The sequence below is a fragment of the Telopea speciosissima genome, chromosome 1, assembly GCF_018873765.1.
Source record: "Telopea speciosissima isolate NSW1024214 ecotype Mountain lineage chromosome 1, Tspe_v1, whole genome shotgun sequence".
In the NCBI taxonomy this organism is placed as follows: Eukaryota; Viridiplantae; Streptophyta; class Magnoliopsida; order Proteales; family Proteaceae; genus Telopea; species Telopea speciosissima.
This window is the reverse complement of record NC_057916.1, coordinates 13,415,194-13,434,643: the sequence shown is the minus strand read 5'-3', so window position 1 is coordinate 13,434,643 and position 19,450 is coordinate 13,415,194. Positions and strand designations below refer to the sequence as shown.

At 36.4% G+C, this 19,450-nt stretch overlaps 3 protein-coding genes across 3 annotated transcripts; 1 reads left to right on the top strand and 2 right to left on the bottom strand.

Annotated features, from left to right (window-relative positions):
• Positions 1-1,465: 1,465 nt before the first annotated feature.
• On the bottom strand, positions 1,466-2,336 carry LOC122660637 (transcription factor bHLH110-like; the record flags this gene model as incomplete). The annotated part of the gene is made up of 5 exons (XM_043855988.1): positions 1,466-1,537; positions 1,577-1,681; positions 1,760-1,804; positions 1,998-2,063; positions 2,250-2,336. Coding segments are annotated over 5 exons (375 nt in total), but the record flags the coding sequence as incomplete, so codon positions are not given.
• LOC122643153 lies at positions 2,302-12,464 on the bottom strand. The gene is made up of 2 exons (XM_043836801.1): positions 11,767-12,464; positions 2,302-2,313 (listed from the first exon to the last, which is right to left on the bottom strand). The coding sequence occupies exon 1, from the start codon at positions 12,358-12,360 to the stop codon at positions 11,779-11,781; it is 582 nt and encodes a 193-aa protein (XP_043692736.1). The 5' UTR covers positions 12,361-12,464; the 3' UTR covers positions 2,302-2,313; positions 11,767-11,778.
• A 2,486-nt stretch (positions 12,465-14,950) lies between these two features.
• LOC122643159 (40S ribosomal protein S15a-1) lies at positions 14,951-17,821 on the top strand. The gene is made up of 4 exons (XM_043836812.1): positions 14,951-15,055; positions 16,920-17,069; positions 17,211-17,371; positions 17,614-17,821. The coding sequence occupies exons 2-4, from the start codon at positions 16,937-16,939 to the stop codon at positions 17,710-17,712; spliced, it is 393 nt and encodes a 130-aa protein (XP_043692747.1). The 5' UTR covers positions 14,951-15,055; positions 16,920-16,936; the 3' UTR covers positions 17,713-17,821.
• The last annotated feature ends 1,629 nt before the right edge of the window (positions 17,822-19,450 follow it).

The window sequence follows — 19,450 nt, the reverse complement described above, 5'->3', positions numbered from 1 at the left end:
TATTTCATTCTCTAGCTGAGTCGCCTCGTATACTCCTCTATCTTCTTGTTTACTATTTCTTCCACACACCTAGAATGTTCATGTGAATGGGCAATGTGATAATTCTGACCATTGAATAGTAGAGAATGGAATGGTCTAGATTGATCACTTGCTAAATTTCATACTTATATTTAATCATATACCCCCTCATTTATGGTCATGCACCTTCTTGGTAATTTAAGCATTGTTTGCACTCTCTTGGTGCAGGGGAACACACTAATGAGGTGTGATAAAACGATATCTTACAAAGGAGAGTAGCAATGTTATTTGATATGAGGAGGGGAGAGATAGACTTAGAGGTGCTAGTACCCTGCTTAAGGGCTCAAACAATCTTTTTCCAATAACTTTATAAGAAAAAGAACGTTGTCTGGTCACATGGATCCTACACCCAGGCATAGGAGCGTGCGAAATTACCATCTCACCCAATGAAATAAAAAAATCCATCCATGTTGGGGCCCCTACACACACTTTCATTGGTCTTACACTGATGCAAGGGTCATGCGACCAAGCAAAGATCTCTTGCTCAAAATTTAGTAACCAAAGTGTGCCCTAACTTTATTAACCAAAGTGGTTCGTAGACTTATTAAAACAGGAAACCTATTTGAATACTTGTGAAACTATGGACTTTGGAGCATGGTACGTCATCTGTTGTGGAAAATGGAACTTATGCACAATTTGTAAAGCAAAGTTACCAAAAATACCTAATTTTTTTTTTTTTATCTTGCCCTTAATGATGGACAGATTCTGTTCAAAGGGGATGCTTATTGGACTAAAGAACAAGTAAACCCCTTTTATACAAAACTGAAAACATTACTTTTTAGTTTGTTGATGTGGGGCATATTTTACTAACCCTAGAGCATTAAATTCTACTCAAAGTGAAGATGCTGGCCTAGAGATATTAATAGAAGTTTTCATTTGACCCATTTTGTAAAAGTAGACTTGGAAGTATTATAGTGGATTGATGGGTTCTCACATTATATAATTTGATAATTATAAACTCCAACTAGTATAGTTCCATAAGTATTCATATGGGCTACCTATTCACTCCATCTAGAGAAGACATCTTACTTAATGAAGTAATTTTCCAAAATAAATCAAGCTTTATTTGGTTGTCTAGAGAGAATTCCCAGGTCCACCTCAATAAGAAAGAAGTTTTCATAATCGATTTAAAACTGCAGAGACTATTTGTAATTTCATTTTCTTTTGTGGTTCTATTGGTTGTTGTTTTTCAATCACGAAAATAAAATTAACAAAGGAACAAGTTCATAAATGAATATGATAGAGCAGTGAATTGAAGAGAAAATGTAAATGTAGTATTCATCACTGAAATGTATTAGTTCCTAGCTTCATACTAAGCTTATCTGTTTGATTAATTTGTTCCCCAAATTCAAACTAAAACATTTACATGGGCTTACAGCATGTAATATCACAAAGCAATTGTGCAAATTAAACAATGAGACCCATATGAACTGGTTGTGTTAACTTTGAAGGTTTTGGCAATTAACTATTTCGAGGAATGTATGATCGATATCCTCGATAAAGAACATTCAGTCCTTTCTTCTGTATTCAGATTCTGTGTCAATGATATGGGAACAAGGCAAAGACCTCTGCTTCGCAAGTCCTCTTCCTTAGATCCAAGTTCCTGCATCAAAGTTAAACAACATAAACCAGACTAGCTCTGTGCAAGAATCAGAATCAGAATTTCTTGGGTCTCAATTACCTGTGGACGATACAGGCTGGTTCTGAAGTATGGAGCACTTAACATCTGAAACAAAAATAGAGGACTCTCTTCAATCAAAATTAGAAAATTTCTAGCTCTTCCTTCAAGTAAGTGGGCCTTGAAGACTAAGAAAAATAGAAATTGGTTCCATCACCCCCTCTCCCAAGAAAAAGAAAAGATGTAATTAAGTGAAATAAAAACTGAGTCCATACTTGATAGATGATGAACTTATCCATACCTGAACCTGCTCTTGAAGAAGCTTGATATGAACATAAGCCTCGTGCAAAACTGAAGCTGTGTCCGTCTGCAAATACTTACAGTTATATATAGTTTCTTGATTATGTAACTAATTAATTACCAGTATTCTTTATTACAATTAACTGGTAATCAAGAAATTTGGTGAATTTAGTTGTAGAGAGAAAAACTGGATTCCATTAATCTGATATCATTTCTTCTGGAAACCAAATTTGCAGAGGTTGTATGTATTTACCTTTCCAAAGGGAGAAACTAGCTTCTGTAGAGCTGTTATCCTGTCTCCTAGCTTTTGGCTTCTCCTCACTGGCGCCTGCAAATCACAGAAACACACAAATGTAGAATTTTAAGAGCTATGAAGAACAATTCATAAACCCTTTTGATCTTTTGCTGTTTACAAACCGTCTGTTCATCATGGGTCACTGAAGGTTTCTCAGATTGAGGCTGGTGATGGCATTGCTTCCTACTGCACATTGCCTTCTTTCTCTTGGCAGTGTTGTTATGGAACGTGTCACCAATCTTTAGAGCTCGTTTCTTCATATTAGGTTCCATGGTGGCCACTTCGTGAACAGAACCCTGAACGTGACACATTTTTTAATTAGTTAAAAACAAAATAGGATCTTTTTTAAGTATGGGTTATGGAAACGAGGAAGAATAAGTCCCTTACAGATTGGGTCTGTGGAACTGAGACACTAGTGGAGGTCCTCTTCTGGGAAGTAATATTCTCCACCACGGAAGAAGAAGAAGAAATAATAGTTGCAGCAGCATTGAATAGTCCATGGCCTGTCCCATTTTAAGAAAAAAACTTGATTAATTGTCTTAATTTATTTGCAGAATTCACTTTCTTCACGTTAAGATCAGAAGAAGCAATTAATCCTACGAACCTGGAATATGGCAATTAAGGATTGAAGGTATATTAATGGAGGAATGTGGTTCAAAGCTTCCCAATTGGTCATGTTTGCATGCTTGTAAATCTATGTAAGAGTTGTTCTCATGGAAATTCCTCTCAGTGAAAGGGAAAGCCCTTTTGTACAGAAGAAGAAAATCGTAAGCCAGACCCACCATGGAAAGTGAGAATCGAAATTTATGTCTAAAAATTAAGATCAAAACAAAAAGAAGCTTACGGTCTTTGGAAGTGCATGGAAGCAGGGAAGGAGAAGTCTGGGTTGTTCATTTGAAGTTGAAGTTGAAGGTCCTCGTTTCCTGCAAATTAACATCGAAAGTGACAGTGAGATTTGCTCTTCGATATTCAAATTAATGGGTTTTGTTAATGGTAGTCTCTGATTCTGATTTTATGGTCTACACATTACCGAAGCTGCAAAGTAGTGAAGATAACGATGGGAAAACAGAGTTTTCGTTTTCGTTCTTCATTGCCTAGAATTCTCGAGATGCTCTACTCTCCTGCAAAAATTTAAAATTTAGAGAATCAAAAGAATGAAGTGGGGGTTGAGGTTAAGGGAAGAAAAGATTAAAGTTGAAATTTTTCTTCACCACCTCAGCTTCTTCTGCAAGTGAAGAGAAGAGTAACAACTTCACGATCTCTAAGACTCTAGAGAATCAATCACTACTCACTTCTTCGTTTTCCAAGAGAATTAATAAAACCAACTAATAAAAGGGCAAAAACATTAGGGAGCTCCAACTTATTAGTAGAGCTTTGAGTACTGAAGAGGTTAATTCCCTCGAAGGGAGAGTTCTCTGTTCACGTCATTAAATACACCATGGAAAAATGGAACTGACGGAATGCCCAGAAAGAGTAAAAAGAGAAATCTTCTCTGAGTAGGATAGAGTCTCTTATTAGAATCTGTTTGGTTTCATTTTCACTCCCTTTTTTTCAGTTTTAATTCTCCTCCTGGCACTCTTTCCCTCTTTGAATGCAAGCAGTGAATAGGTTGACCCTCAAGTTCCATTCTATTTAATTTTGACAGGGAAGTGATAACATCACATCCCAAGGTAAGGTATAAGACTCTATAGAGTATTTATGTGAATTTATAGTGGCAATAGAATAGTAACTGTACTTACCCTTGAAAAGGAAAATGTCCTTTACATAGTAATAGTGTATGGTTGGAAACCAGGTTTTGACTCGGGCAAGTCATCCGAGTATGAAATCTGATCTGGAGTCATGAAGACGAGATCAGGTTTAAGGAATGATCAAATCAGATTCGGGTCAATCCGAGTTTTATTGACTATTCGTAAGCCATAAGTTTGATCTACAATTGAACAAAACCCTAGAATTTTTGTTTGTTGTCTTCATTATTAGCCTTTTTTTTCTTCTCACCTATGAATCAACCATAGACTCAGTCTCTCCTCATTTGGATTTTTCATAACTACAGGTTGGTACTTCTTTTCAACTATTTGATGTCTTCTAACCTAGGTTTTCATCACAAAAAAAGTCCATTGAAGGCATCTAAGGTCTTAGAGTTTCCATTGTGGGATTAATTCTCAATATTCCCACTCGGACTTAAGTCCTCTCAGGTTCCCTGTCCGGTCAGGTTTGTAGGTTCCTCTCATAGGGGACCGGAAATGACGACCTCATCCACTGCCCGAACACACTACTCGGGTGGGGTGAGGTCGTCATTTTCGCCCTCCCTATGAGAGGAACCTATGAACCTGACCGGGTAAGGAACCTTAGAGGAGAAAAATTCCTCCCACTCTCGTGTTGCCCCTCTTCCCCTCATATTTTGCCATGCTCTCTTTTGGATGATTGTACATAAGTACTAATGTAGTGACTTAATGGTTCATCTGATACCTCTTCAAGTGTCCAACTTAAAAGTTTAAGCTATTCGAAAAGTTCAATTGAAATTTGAAGGCTTCAAAAGTCCAAAGTTTTCAAATTGGGGATTTTTTTCGATAAACCTTTGTCTCTTGGCTTAATAAGGACTTAATAATAAGGCTAGTTATGCCATATGTTGGTGTATGAGACTAGAGTGAATTGTTTGATCTTTGGATAAAGAAGTAGAGATGTAGATAATATTTGCATATTATTTGTGTGACTATGAAAACATGACAATAAGTCATAAAGAATTAAAGGAGGTGGAATTTGCAGTTTTATTTTTATTTTTGCAGGATTTAGAAAGTTTTAGTATTTTATAAGGTTGGGATCCTGCTAGTGTTTTGTTTTGTTCATGGGTGCCTCTTTCCTATTGTAAGAAGATTGGTGTTTTTGTATTCCTTTAAGTTTATGGGGTTCAGTTTATTATTTGTATATGATCCTCATGTATGGATTGGTTGATTAATGAAATTTGTTGTCTCAGTCTTTTTTTTTTTTGGTCGAATTGTTGTCTTTGTCTTTTATAAGAAAAACAATGGATGCAATATTCATATATTTGCTCACAATCTTAAAGTTAAATATTTTATGGGAGAGGAATCTCCATGCTACCCGCTAATATTGAAATCATATACGCTAAGCCAATAATGGATAATCAAATAGTATATTTAATAAGGAGAGAGAGAAAGGGGTTCATAAATGATTGAATTTAAAGTTAAAATTTAACGTGTGGCTAATTTAAACATTTTAATAAATATTCATAGTCAAAATTGCCATATTATTTTTCATGTGGTAGCACAAATGTGTCCACCCTATAATTTTGTCAATGGGTCGACGAAGAAAACACTCCAAAATCAATAAATAGAAGAAGAAGCAAAAGTGGGGTATTCATTTTCAATTTTGGGTAGAGCCTCTATTTTCCAGCTAACAACACTTTCGGTCAATTATGTGGCTCCTATACAAAACCTATTCCTTCAGGCTCCAACACTCTATAATCCGGTAAGAAAGGGTTCTCAAAATAATTTGAAAGTGACTTATCATTATGACAGTATCAAAAGCTATTAGTGTTTTGCACATTTTTCAAATATGCATGTGAAATGACACCATTGATCGAAAGTGTTGTTCAATAATTAAGTATGTTATTCGATAAAATAGCTTCCCTTTTGGTACAAAACTTTATTTCTTAGGAGTGGTTCCTTCTCTTTCTCAGTAACTAGTATAAAATTTTGGATTGCTTCTTTCAAGAAACATACTTTGGATTTTTAGAAATGATTATGACATTGAACAAATATATATATATTTTTTGGGTGAATGACATTGAACAAATATTTACCTAGATGATCTTATAAAAAAAAAGTAGTTTAATATTTAGAAGTAAAAACTAGTCAAATCATAATCCAAAATTTTAAGGCCGTTTTGAATACTAAAACTTGTGATGAATACATGCTTTAGGCTAAGGCAAAAAAAATACAGAACTTAAAATCACTCCAAAGAAGTAATACCATATGAATCATAGTCTCCAATCTACTTTGGCAAATTTGATGCGAATATAATCAAACAAAGGTTTAAAATAACAATGGCCCACGAAAGAGTCTAGTGATTTGATCTCCAAAGTCTCTGTATATCTTATATTGTCCATTAGTAATGATTGCTTTGCGTTATGGCAAACCACCCTCTTAGACCATGGGGGTTGTAAGATTTGGTGGATATATTTTTACAATAAGTTTTCTTATTTATTCTTTAGCTCACAATATGACATTATGACCAGTTTATGATTCAAATCCTTATTCAGATATATTGAGAATTTTTATTTGTAATTGCAAATGGTAGGAAAGAATAGTTATGCTCATGATAGGTCAAATGGAGATCCAAATTGTCAAAACCAATATATTTTTATTGTAGATTACCCGTTTTATTACCATGAGGATATTCAAAGCAATGATGAGATAGAGTTTTTTGGACAAAGGGAAGACCCATCTTGTATAAATTTAAAATTATCAAAATACCCTAGGAGAGGTTAATTAGAGAAAATTGATAAAGCTACCTTAAAGAAAATCTAAAATTCATGAGTTGAGTGTTTTTTATCATAAAATATCTTATATTTTAAGATCATTCGAATATAGATTGATTTTGCCATTATTTTATGGGTTTTTTTTTTACAATGAGGTTCCTACATTTGAAAGGATTTTCAACAAATTTTTAGGTCAAATCAATGCTCAGATTTGTTACCATTGGACAATTCTCGAAATAATCTTCGCAACGAAGATTAGTTCACGAAAATAAGACTTATGAATTGAAAGTTATGATTTTCAAAAAATTAAGGAAAAAAGATATTTTAAAAAGGACGCACGCTGACGTCAAATGGTTCAGAATCGCCGATCAACATATGAGTCAACCCAATGAAGAAAAATAATAAACAAAAAAAAAAAAAACACCATATAAAAGGACTTGTGATACATTAGCTACTTGAGAAACTTTTTTTTTATAAAATAAATGCAAACAGTCAAAAGTCATATGATGTCAACTCGTATAAGAAACATAAGGCACATTACAAGTATTATAACTCTCTTTTTAGCAATCTAAAAGTTTAATTATGGAAATGGATAAGTGTAATAGGGTAAGCTACCTATTTTACATCAGCTAAAAGTAAAGAGTATAAATCCTACAAGAGTACTGTGAAAAACAAATTTAGAATGAGTCTTAGTTGAGTTCCATATCAGGTTGCCCCACATCCATTAGCTGCACATATGAAACATCCCATGCTACCCTCAAAATGGTTAAATTTTCAAAATTTTAAACCCGAAATATTGGATTGGTTTCTATTGATTCCAATTTGAAATGATCAGAATTGGTCAAAAATTTATCAAAACCCTAGAAATTTGAATCGGGAAGAAGTGAAGATTTTTATAGATCTGTTTTTTTTTTTGGAGTTTTTGATTTAAAAGACTTGTAGATCTTACTACAAGAGGTATGTTTCATTACTGTTCATACTATTTTATTTTCTAAACCATAGAAAAATACCTAAACATTAAAATCAAAGAGCATTCATTGCCGCTTCGAAAATAGATTGCAAGAATCAATGTTAATTGGGCTTAGGGTCAGCCAATTCTAAATCGAATTGGCAATTCCGATTCGATTTCTGAAACCATGTAGAATCTATCAAAAGAAAGAACCTACGATTCTTAACTTAGGAATTAATTTCACTGCAAATAAAAAATAATGTAAAATTTACAGTGGTACCCACTATTTCATGCCCTAAAGTTGTAAGAAAACTTAGAACAAAATCATATCCTAATTGATTCTAATTCAAGTTATTTACTCCAAACAAATGGTGCTTAAAAAGAAATGACTTAACATACTTTGGTTCACAAATATTTAAAAGGACAAGAAGCATTGTTTTAGAGAAAGTTATCAACGCAAAATGCTTTTCAGCTCCGAAAACAGCTAAGCACCACCAGTGATTTCGATGGTGACAGAAATCTATCTCCATAGAGGTTGCAAGAAAATTCAAGGGAAGGAAAATGAAATGAAATCATCAATATTAATGTGAAAATTTTTGTATTCATAATTAACTCTAAAACATTCTAAATCTGGTTATTGAATTTTACTTTACATCTTTATAAGGTTGAGTTTGCTTCACGCATAGTGAAAAGAGAATCTCTTCATCCAACCCTTTCGGTGGTTGGATGGGACTGCTGGAAGAATGAAAAGGGCATTCAAATCTTCCCTTGGATGAGGGAGTAATTATGAGATCATAGTGGAGGCTGAAGAGATTCCATGGATGAAGCAAAACTTTCCACAAAGTATAATGAGAAAAGTTTTCCTCCACTCATGGTTCCTCTTCGACCACCACTATTATCTTACCATTACTCCCCACCATCCTATATTGACGAAGGTCCGCAATGCCCTTTTCACCATTCCAGGAATCCCATCTAAACATAAAAAATCACAAGTGAAGGGATTCTTCTCTCTTCATCATGTGTGACGAAAAACTCTATCCAAGCATAATTATAAAAAATATGGTAAGAATTTTATATAGATTACACAATTATTATTACAGAACTTTATTTTTTCCTTTTCAAATTGACTTGACTTCCCTTCCCGATACTTGCAACCAAACAGAACCTTGATGAAAATACAAATATCATGTGCAAACGAGACTAATAGATGAGGTAGCAGGTTTAAGGTCATATGCACCTTCCAAAATACAACAGATAATAAAACTGCTATCATATGATGTTGTGTATGTGCAGCGACTTGCACATGATCATGTTCATGTCATTAGTCATACAATGCAAACAACTGATAGTAGTTGAGTGCACCATCCAAGTATCATCATCTCATCAATAATTCAGTGAGGATAAACATTCATGAATTTCAGACAAATAATATACATAGTTTCACAAATTTGTGAAAGAACATAATTTGGAAAGTGTTCTGCACCACAATGTTACCATCCATTCTAATCCAAATTCTTTTTTTCCCCCTTATTGATTTTATTTTTTTAAATGCCCCTGAAATGACGGCGAGATGATATTCATGAAGGCTCTGCACGTGGGCAAACTTTCCTTAAGACAATGCTGGGCAAAATCATAAGTCATAACCCCCTAGGCTGCAACTGGAAGGGGCCACTAGACAACTCAAACAAGAAGACTAGAAAAACTTTGAAGACCGCAAGGCAGAAGAAAAAAATGCAGTTTCTTCTTCAAAGTTCAAAATCCTTATATACTCAAGTACAAGTCTTGTACCTAAAACCTGGCAGTTTAAGATGGAAAAGGGAAAAAGAGAATTTCAAGACAAATAAACAAATGTTCAATAACAGAAAGGGAGAAAGGGGGGGGGGGGGGGGAAGAAGCACAGCAGATAAGCTGTTGCGTATTATTCCTGTGCATGTTCAGTAAATTCAAATATCATTTCCAGTTACTGTTTTAAAATCAGCTTCTTTCGCCAACTAAGGACACATTAAACCACAAAAATGTGGCTCTTATTTCTAAGCAAGTCCGATCCATTGGAATCAACATAAGGATGAACACTATCCTAGAATGATCAAGTGCCTACCCACAAAGCTAGGTCGGAATTTCTTCCACAACCACATGCAAGTCAAGCAATTCACAAAGAAGAGAAGAGACACTGCTTAAACCTATGAGCAACTCACTAAGAAAATAATGTTCTTGTTGCCATGCAAAAAACCCCAAGTTTGAAATCTCTCCCCTTTCCAACACAAGTAACAAAAAATCTTTCAAAAGATAGCTCCCAATCACCACACCAGTATTTGGTAAAAAGGAAACTATGCAGTGTTAAAAATTGCTTTGAAGAGCATGCTCTGCTTTGTGAATGCTAGCAGATGGACTAATCATTGCCCCCATAGATTCAGTATTGCCAATTACCCAAGTGTTTCCCAACTTGCATGAGTGTGAGAGAGATCCAATCAATGACTTTTGATTATCTTTACTTGTACAAGAGCATGCGTAATATGCTACATGGAAATGCATAAAATTGAAGGCAAAAAAGAAGGATCCGCAGGTTACCCAGCCATAAATAATGTGTGTGCCCTTAATAGTAATATAACACTCTCTCCTGACATATTACTCTATATTGTGTTAATGGTGTCGCACAAAGAAAAACAATGCAATAACTTGGAAGCGACCCATAGTGTTGGCACAAATGAATCCACTGAACCAATATGAGGGTTTAGGTTTAACCCACAATCATTATGACAATTGACAGCTTCCTTATAAAAGCATATTAATCCAGCCAGTTTCAACTGACTGGACGAAGTCCCCATCAAAATTAAAACTCTAGGCTTCACTTCATTCGCAAATCTAACAGGCAGGACCAGATTGCTGGATGCATTGAGAAGCATCTAGTACACTGGGTAAGCCAGAGGTAGCAATCCCCTGCCTGATAAGCTGTAGAATAGAAAGGACCTTTGAGGGATGACATCAACACAGGCCAATATCTCTTGGCATAGTGTGAGAGTATCTCTACTGTAAGAGTCATTTTAGTATAGTTGTTTTTGTATGTACTCTGATCTCCATGGTAAAACTCTGACCTCATTAGTAGGGTTAGATCTCCAAATGCCACTGAGCAGCATCTTGTTCACTCAGTGACTAAAGGTAGCAATTCCTTGCCTGATAAGCTGACCAAAATTGGGGAACTTTGAGGGCTGACATGGACACAGGTCAATATATCTCCACACAGAGTGAGAGTATCTCTACTGTAAGAATCGTTGTAGTATATTTATCAATTTATCAGTCTTTGTACGTACTTCCCCTGCTAGCAGGCTGTCCTTTAAGACAAGACACAAGTGAATATTGGCTGCATTCCCCCCTCCCCTCCAAAAAGGAAAATGTAAGCATTCGTTGGTTCAGAATGATGGCTAGTTAACCATGCTGTGTTGTCATTCCATTCCTTGGAAACAGAACAATAGATTTCACCATTATATGCAAATGTATAATCACCAAAATGGGAAATTACAAAAGATGATTATTCAGGTGGACTGGTTATGTCCCAGTAATAATAGGGTGGGAAAGAACTTTAATAACGCCACTGTTAATGGTCTACAACAACGTCTATGCACTTCCTATATTGTAATGAATTTTATGGGGATGTTTTGTTCATGGAACACCCTAGCAAGAAGAAAGTATAAATTGTTTAGTCTAGTCAAAATGAAAATGCAAAATAATTCACACTAACAACAAGAATGGGTTCTATATATCATGAACCGCAACTCAATGTGTTAATCAAATACAGGCGAACAATCTTTCAGAAATAAAATTAAAAAAAAACAAAATTATATGAAAGTAACAATTCCATGTAAGATCTTGAAGACAAGACTCTTCGAAGTTGGTCGAGTTCCACAGTTAATACTGAGAATCTTATCATAAGATCGAACTTCTACAACCATACAAATCCCAAATAAGGTGCCCTAAAGTCCCAACTTTAAACCCAAGCTCCTTCAAACCCATTCAATAAATACTAACGAATGAACAGAACTAAATCCTCACTTACGTGAACCGGAATTCATGTTCCGATGAAGAATCCGACCACCGATTGAATCCCCACCGTCAATCAACTCCCTCAGCCCCAAGCTTCCTCCACGGTCCTCCTTCTCCGCATCCTTCTCAGCGTCCACGGTTGGTTTCATCGATGGCGCTCTCTCAAAGTAATTCCCATAGATATATTCCGGAGAATACCCATTCTCCTCATCAAAAAACATAAGATGACCATGCCACTCCCAAACGCGGTAATCGGAATCCTTCTCTTCATGAAACCCAATGCAAATATGGTGTTCGCCGATCGCGACGGATTGTCCGGAATTAGGTTTCAGAGATTCGGTATTACCGCTAAGGATGACACGAATGATCTCCTTCTCCAGTTTCGATTCTTCTCTGGCAAGTGGAGTTCTGTCGGCGTCGGCGTCGTCGTCTTCGGGGATGTCACCGGTATCAATCAGGAAATCTTCCAAGCTTTGGGAGAGATGAGAATTAGTGTTGAGGTAAGGAGATCGGAGTTGTAATCTCCCCATCATGGTTTGCAGGAGGAGACTGTCAAAGTTATTGCTGTTGTTGTTGAAATAACTCATCTTTTCCACTCTGCAGACTTCGGTGCTTCTTCTGGAATTTCAAATTATTGTTGATGAAGCGAAGAAGGTTTCCTTTGAAGTGCAAGAGCGCGCAACACAAAAAAAAAAAAACGAAATTACGGGAGGGAGGGTTTAAGCAGGGTTTTTAGAATCTGACTGACTCCCGAGGGATTAGGGAGTGGATCTTTATCGCCTCCTTTTATCTGTCCTCCATTTCCTCCATTTCCTCTCATAGAGAGCGGAAATGACTATCTCATCCGAATTTTTATCACCTCCAATTTGTTGTTCCCTCCAATTCCCTCTAATCCCTCACATAAGAGCAGAAATGACCATCCTACCTCACCTTGGGCAGTGTGTTCGGGCAGTGGATAAGGTGGTCATTTCCGCTTCTATGTGAGGGATTGGAGAGAATTGGAGCGGGCAGGAATTGGAGGTGATAACGATTCACCCTACCCCTGCCCGACCCGGGTAGGTCCACTCCCCTTGTTAGATGAAATGGAGAAAATGAAGGGGTAGATAAATGGAGACAATAATTTTCCCTAGACTATATCCCTGAATTGGTTCCGAAAAGAAAAATCAATCACGATATTGGAATTCGATCAGTTGCAAGGACATCTGAGGTAATTTTGCAAACGTTGTGGGGATAATTGTCTATGCGTTCGAATTTTTTCAAGTGACCTGACTAAACAATCCTCACGTGTTAATCAAACTACCATCAAATGCTTTTCCTTTCCTCTTAATTGGCCCTCCTGTTGCACGTTCAAGTGAAACCATGAATTTCTTAGCTTATGAGACTCCGTTGTGGAGTAGATCACTATAAAGGCCAAATGTTCTTTGTGCCGGCAAACACATGGGGGTGAGCGAAATGATCACCTTGCCCCCCTGAATGGTAGGTCTATGTGTCTGAGCATAGATTGCATTGCGGCACAAAGAGTATCAACCCATATATATTATATACAAGTTGAAAGATCTGTCATGGCTATTTATGAAAATTTTCTTTTTCAAGCCACTCCATCAAATGAGTAGAATCTATCTAGATGCTTAAGCGCTTGATGTATTTTTGCTCTGCTTCCTTCAGTCCTTGTTTTATTGCTCTTCCTTCTGCTTCATCTACTGATTCTACATAGTCATGATCAAAAGAGAAAACATACTTTTCCTCATTAATACATAAGATAGAAGCCCAACCGCTTTCCTTAGTTCATACTTCATTAGTCTTCTATGTAAGATGTAGAAATTTTGAAATTCTATGTGGACTAAGCCTAGGGGTTGTCAAGTGATAAAGCCGCAACGGTTAGTAAATGGTTTGGTGTAGGGCCTATCCCAATTATGGAAAAAGGTTAGTTACAGTGTTTGGTTGTAGCCCAACCTGCGATCTGATTAGACAATTAGCTTGATTCAAAATATGATTAGTCTGATTTCCTTGAACCCGATTATGGACTAGCAACCAACCCATCAAATAGTAGTGTATCCATGTCCTACCCTATAAAGGCAGATACATAAATGGTTGATAATGGTGCAGAGCCTAAAATTGGTGGGGAAAAATTAGATCCAATCAAAATCAACCGATTCAACCGGTTGACACTCTTAGACGAGTTTGGATCTTCTCCAACGACATGGAAGACGGCATCTCTTTAAACTACTTTCTCCTTATGCCATATTTCCTATTACCTCTAATAAGCTTTGACGAGACAGTTTACAATGGCTTGAGATGTTGGTATCACAAGTCACCAATCCTAGTATAGTACTGGTGAATCGGTATAGACAAAGGGGAAAACAATAAAAAAAAATCCATTTTTAACAAAAAAACAAGGAGGTAAACTTGTCTCATACGGTCGAACCGTGTCAATATCGCATCGATATTGTATTGGTTTCATAGGTGATCGATACCCGATCCGATAAAAGAGATCTACATTTGATCCGATACACGTATCAATACCTGATCTGACTAAATCATCACAATTGGATTAGATCATTATCTTGTTACCTATTTTTTAATGGATATTGGATGCATAAAAAAATGGGAGAGAGAAGAAAAAGGGGAAAAAAAATAATAGGGGTAACGGTGGTTTCACTTAGGGGTGTAAATGACTAGTTAAAATCCGTTTTCGTATCCGTATCTGTGTCCGTATCCGTTTAGCACTATTCGAATCCGTTCGAAAGCTAAACGAATACAGATATGGATAGGCTATATCTATTCAAAAAGCTATATTCACTTGTAAACGGATAAAATATCCGATCCGTATCCGTGTCCGTTTTCATTTAGTACTATCTGAATCCATCCGTAACCTAATCAAATACGGATGCAGATATAGCACTATCTGAACCGAATCCGAACCGTTTACATCCCAAAGTTTCACTCCATGAATGGATAGACAACGTGGCATAAGGATTAAGGAGAAGAATGTTGGAAAGGATCCGAATTCCGAACTCCGACTACCAACTAGGCCCAAAAGCTAGATAGCCCGTCTGACTCTCACCCAACTCGCACGACTTGTTTGGTATTCAAGGATTAGTTAGTGTCTAATTGGGCAACCGGTCGCTTTGGTGTAGGAAAACCTAAGGAGAAGGGTAGTTCAGTAATTACGTTTGAACTCCTCTAAATAGGCCAAAGGGTTTCTCAATGTCCACTCTCTAACCCCGAAACCCTAGTTTCTGCTATCAACGTTCTCGTCGAGCAGCAGATATCTGCTTACAGGTATGATCCCAGACCCTTAAATGGTGAATCTAAGTTATATTCTCTCTTCCATTTTCATTCTTTCTTGCTCTTGTAAGTTCACTCTGGTCTGTTTTATCTCCATTCCTGCTATTTCCCCTTTCCCCCTTACTTTCTTGTTTAAATTAGTCTGCAGGATCGGTTATACATTTTCCTTGCATTATTTGATTATATACGCTCATCCAATCGTCACATCTACACGTTTCATCGATCTGGGTTGGGCTTGTGCGTGTGCATGAGTTTTGTTGAAAATGGTTTTGGTGTCTCTGTTGTTTTTAGTGTTCTGTTCTGTTAAGTTTTATGTGCAGACATGCTGAATTAACACAAAATGGACACCCATGGTTCTTTTGACTTCTTACTTTTGCATAGATTTTAGGCGTTGCGATTGTTATTTACAGGATCAAACGGTAGGTTAAATCTCGTGGGCAGCATAATCTTATTAATCTGAGATTTTGCATCTATCCAAGAGGGTATGTTCATTAAACACAATCTGTTTGGAGACTAAGTTTTAGTTCTCGAAGAGATTCTTACAATAACCAGGTCAGTCAGTAGGGCTCTTGGACGTTGGCTCATCGCAACTTTGTTATTGACTCCGATTGATAGGTTGGCTTAAAAACTACACCATGTCCCTCTATATGTGATGATATCGATGTAAACCGTTTTCATCTATATCGGTATTTTCTTTATCCCTGCAGTTTTTCTTTAAAGTTTGGTTTGTGGGTTTGTCTCCGAGTAGATAAAACAACTCAGTACATTAATCATATACACAAGGTTTGGACAGTTTTTAACTGTTAATCCTCCTTAAGATCCCTTTCTTTTTGATAAATATTAGGGATATGAATTGTAGTTGAAAAATCACAGAATTTACATTGAGTTGGTTGTAACACTTCTTCAGGGTATGTGGCACATGTATTTTGTTGTGTAACCCCTTTATGTCTTCCAATATTATCTTTCTATAGTTATTTTAAAATGCTCCCAACTTATAGTCTTTCTAGTCATTAAGGGTTTAATTCAGTGGGCTCCGATGTTTTTGCAATGAAAAATTTACCAAACTAAAAGTTTGCTTTCATTCCACCCTGCAATCTATTTATGCAGAAAGTTCATCATGTGGATTGTGGAACTCTTGTAATTGTTTGCATAAGCTTTAAAAAGGCATTATGCAGCGTCGTGTTAATACATGATTACTATAGAGTTTCTTTCAAGGATTTGATGACTCATAATCTCTTTTATTGGTAAAAGAAAAAGACTCCAATTTCATCTGAACGTACCTTTCTTTCAAGGATTTGTTTTCCTCTCCTTTTGGTAAATACATTGGACCTTTCACTCAAAAAGGAATTTTTACAAATTTAACGTTGCATGTCTTGGCTGTATGTTTCAACTAGAGCCTCATGCACTATATATATATTTTTTGTTGAAGTAAGTTTATATTAGCTAATAATTCTCCTTATTCTCGTTTTAAATAGTATTAGCAGATGATACTCCTTATGCTCATTCTAAAAACATAAAGTACAAGGATCATGATGCTGCCTGCTAGCAATGCCTGAATCGATGAAATCATTGAACTGGAACTAAATTTTCATTATATTGGTCCACATGATCTTTAATGTATATGAGGCAACAGCATTGAACCTAATCTCGCTTGTAAAACTCTTAGTAAAGCAATGAAGAAATATAGTTTTTGCATTTATTCATGTGGTATTGTCCAGAAAGTAGACAAGTACAGCTTTGAATCTTCCCTTTCTGATTCTAGTATTCTTATTTCTTAATTCTTTTGTATGTGAATGAAAACATTTTTTTTTTATGAATTTTTCTAAATGCATTCAGTGCCTACTGTTTCCCTTTGCAGGAGCAAGCTTTGTCAAGATGGTGAGAATCAGTGTTTTAAATGATGCTCTAAAAAGCATGTACAATGCGGAAAAGCGTGGAAAGCGACAGGTCATGATCAGACCATCCTCAAAAGTGATCATCAAGTTCCTCATGGTCATGCAGAAGCATGGTTTGACTGACTCCTATTCCTGTTTATTAGATAATTTGTTTCGCAATAATTTTTTATTTTTCATTCTGCCTGTTGCTGAACCTTTTTTACATCTTAATTTACTGGTTCCCCTCATCTACTCTTCATTATTTCATTATACAGGGTATATTGGAGAGTTTGAGTATGTTGATGATCATAGGTCTGGAAAAATTGTGGTTGAACTGAATGGAAGATTGAACAAGTGTGGTGTTATCAGTCCCCGTTTTGATGTGGCTGTCAAAGATATTGAAAACTGGACTGCGAGGTTGCTCCCCTCAAGACAGGTTTGCATGAGATTCACTTACTCAAATTATTATCTTAAGAAGACACTTTCCCTTCAGTTGTACTATTCTGCAAAGAACTTACTAGATTGATGAGTCATTGAACATATTAAGGTTAATATATTCTTAAGAGCCATGAGTGTCATGCGTATTGCATTGTTTTGTCTTACTATGATCTAATTTATTGTCTAAAATTTTTATTAGAATTCTCTAAACAATATTGATCTATTTATACAATCCTGCAGTTTGGGTATATTGTTCTGACAACATCTGCGGGCATCATGGATCATGAGGAGGCTCGAAGAAAGAATGTTGGTGGTAAAGTACTTGGTTTCTTCTACTAAGCAGAGTTTTCCTTGAGGGTAGACTTTTTCTGCTTAGTTCTAAAGAGTTATTTTTGTTGCATTTTGGAATATTGTACTTAGGATATTTACTATGTTTATTTTGGTTGGATTCCCTATTTTGTTGTGGGCTTAGCTAGAGAATATTTGTTGGAATTTTAGTGCTGAAGGTAATTTTGTCCCCTAAAGACATTTTCCCAATGAATTGTGAAACAATTTTCCACTACAGATTGACCACATCTACATATCTGAAAGTTATTTGAGTACTATACTGAACTGGAGCATATTTTGACCTGTGAAAGGGGCCAGGTTCCTGGGTGTCAACTGATTGGTTTTGATAAACTGATCTAAACTCAAATGTTATAATCGACAGCACTCAAAGTGTTGTTTTTGGGTGGGCTCCTTAAACTTGCAAACTGTTCTTTAATACATGAAAATTTAACTTGTGCAGCTTGAATAGGCATCTCAATTTAACTTGTGCTGCTTGAATAGGCACTTGCTTTCCTCATTGTTGTCTCATCTGTAATCGTAGCCACTTGCTTTCCTCATTGTTGTCTCATCTGTAATCGTAGCCACTTGCTTTCCTCATTGTTGTCTCATCTGCAATCGTAGCCATTTCTCAGCTCTCCTAATAAATGGATTCTTCTATGTGATATGTCCTGAAGTTGACAGTAATTGAAAGTTCAATCACTCTTCGCTCTGATATCCTCATTTGTCTCCTTAGTATTCTGTTGTTTCACTCCTGCTATTCTGTTTCCACCTTGCCCCAACAATTATGGAAAAGAGTTTATCAATAAATTCCCTTTGACATCTTTTAGTTTTGTTTCGTCTCCTTCGCCTGTTCCCACTGCTAAATTTGTCTGTCACAAATTTAAAATATTGACATTTTTTTTGTGTAGCCTTCTTACTTGGGTTTTAAGTTTTTTTATCTATGTCATGGTTTTGTAACCTAATGTTTGGGGGGCTCCTAAGCCCCATGCAGTGCTTAGAACAGATTTTTTTTGGTCCCTAGTTTTGATGGCTTGGCTGTCAGTTTAGATTTGCTGAAGTGCTATTGAACGCTACATTGGTTAGTATCCATAGCAATAGATCTCTCTAAATCCTAGTGTGATTGTGGTTGTAATTAATCTTCAAGTTAGATGTAATTACTCGAATTGCAACCTTAATTGTATCCTCAAAAAGTTTCAATAGCAATAGATCTCTCTATGATCTACATTGGTTAGTATCCATAGCAATAGATCTCTCTAAATCATAGTGTGATTGTGGTTGTAATTAATCTTCAAGTTAGATGTAATTACTCGAATTGCAAACTTAACTGTCTCCTCAAAAAGTTTCAAGTTGAAGCAATCCCTGTGTTCTAGTCACACTAGTCTCGGGAGATTGAATGATGAGAAGCTGAAAAGATCAAATGGCAGCCTAACTGTGCTCTGTGCTTCCTGGCTGGACTGGCAGATACTGGGGATGGTGTGAATTATGACCTGAAATCCAACTCTCTTCCTCAACCCCTGACCTAAGGATCCTGAAATTGGATTTGACCCTGGGCCTTCCTGGTTTGAAATTTGCGCTTCGTTTTTGTTAGGCCCGAAACTGAGACAACTCGGAGATTTATAGTAGTTTCAACTTTCACCTCTCTCTCTCTCTCTCTCTCCCCTGCTGGTGGTAGCCGGTACTATCTCTTGCCCATCTTTGAGAATCTCTGCCGTTCGCCATCCCCATCCAATACACCGACTTATCTTAAGAA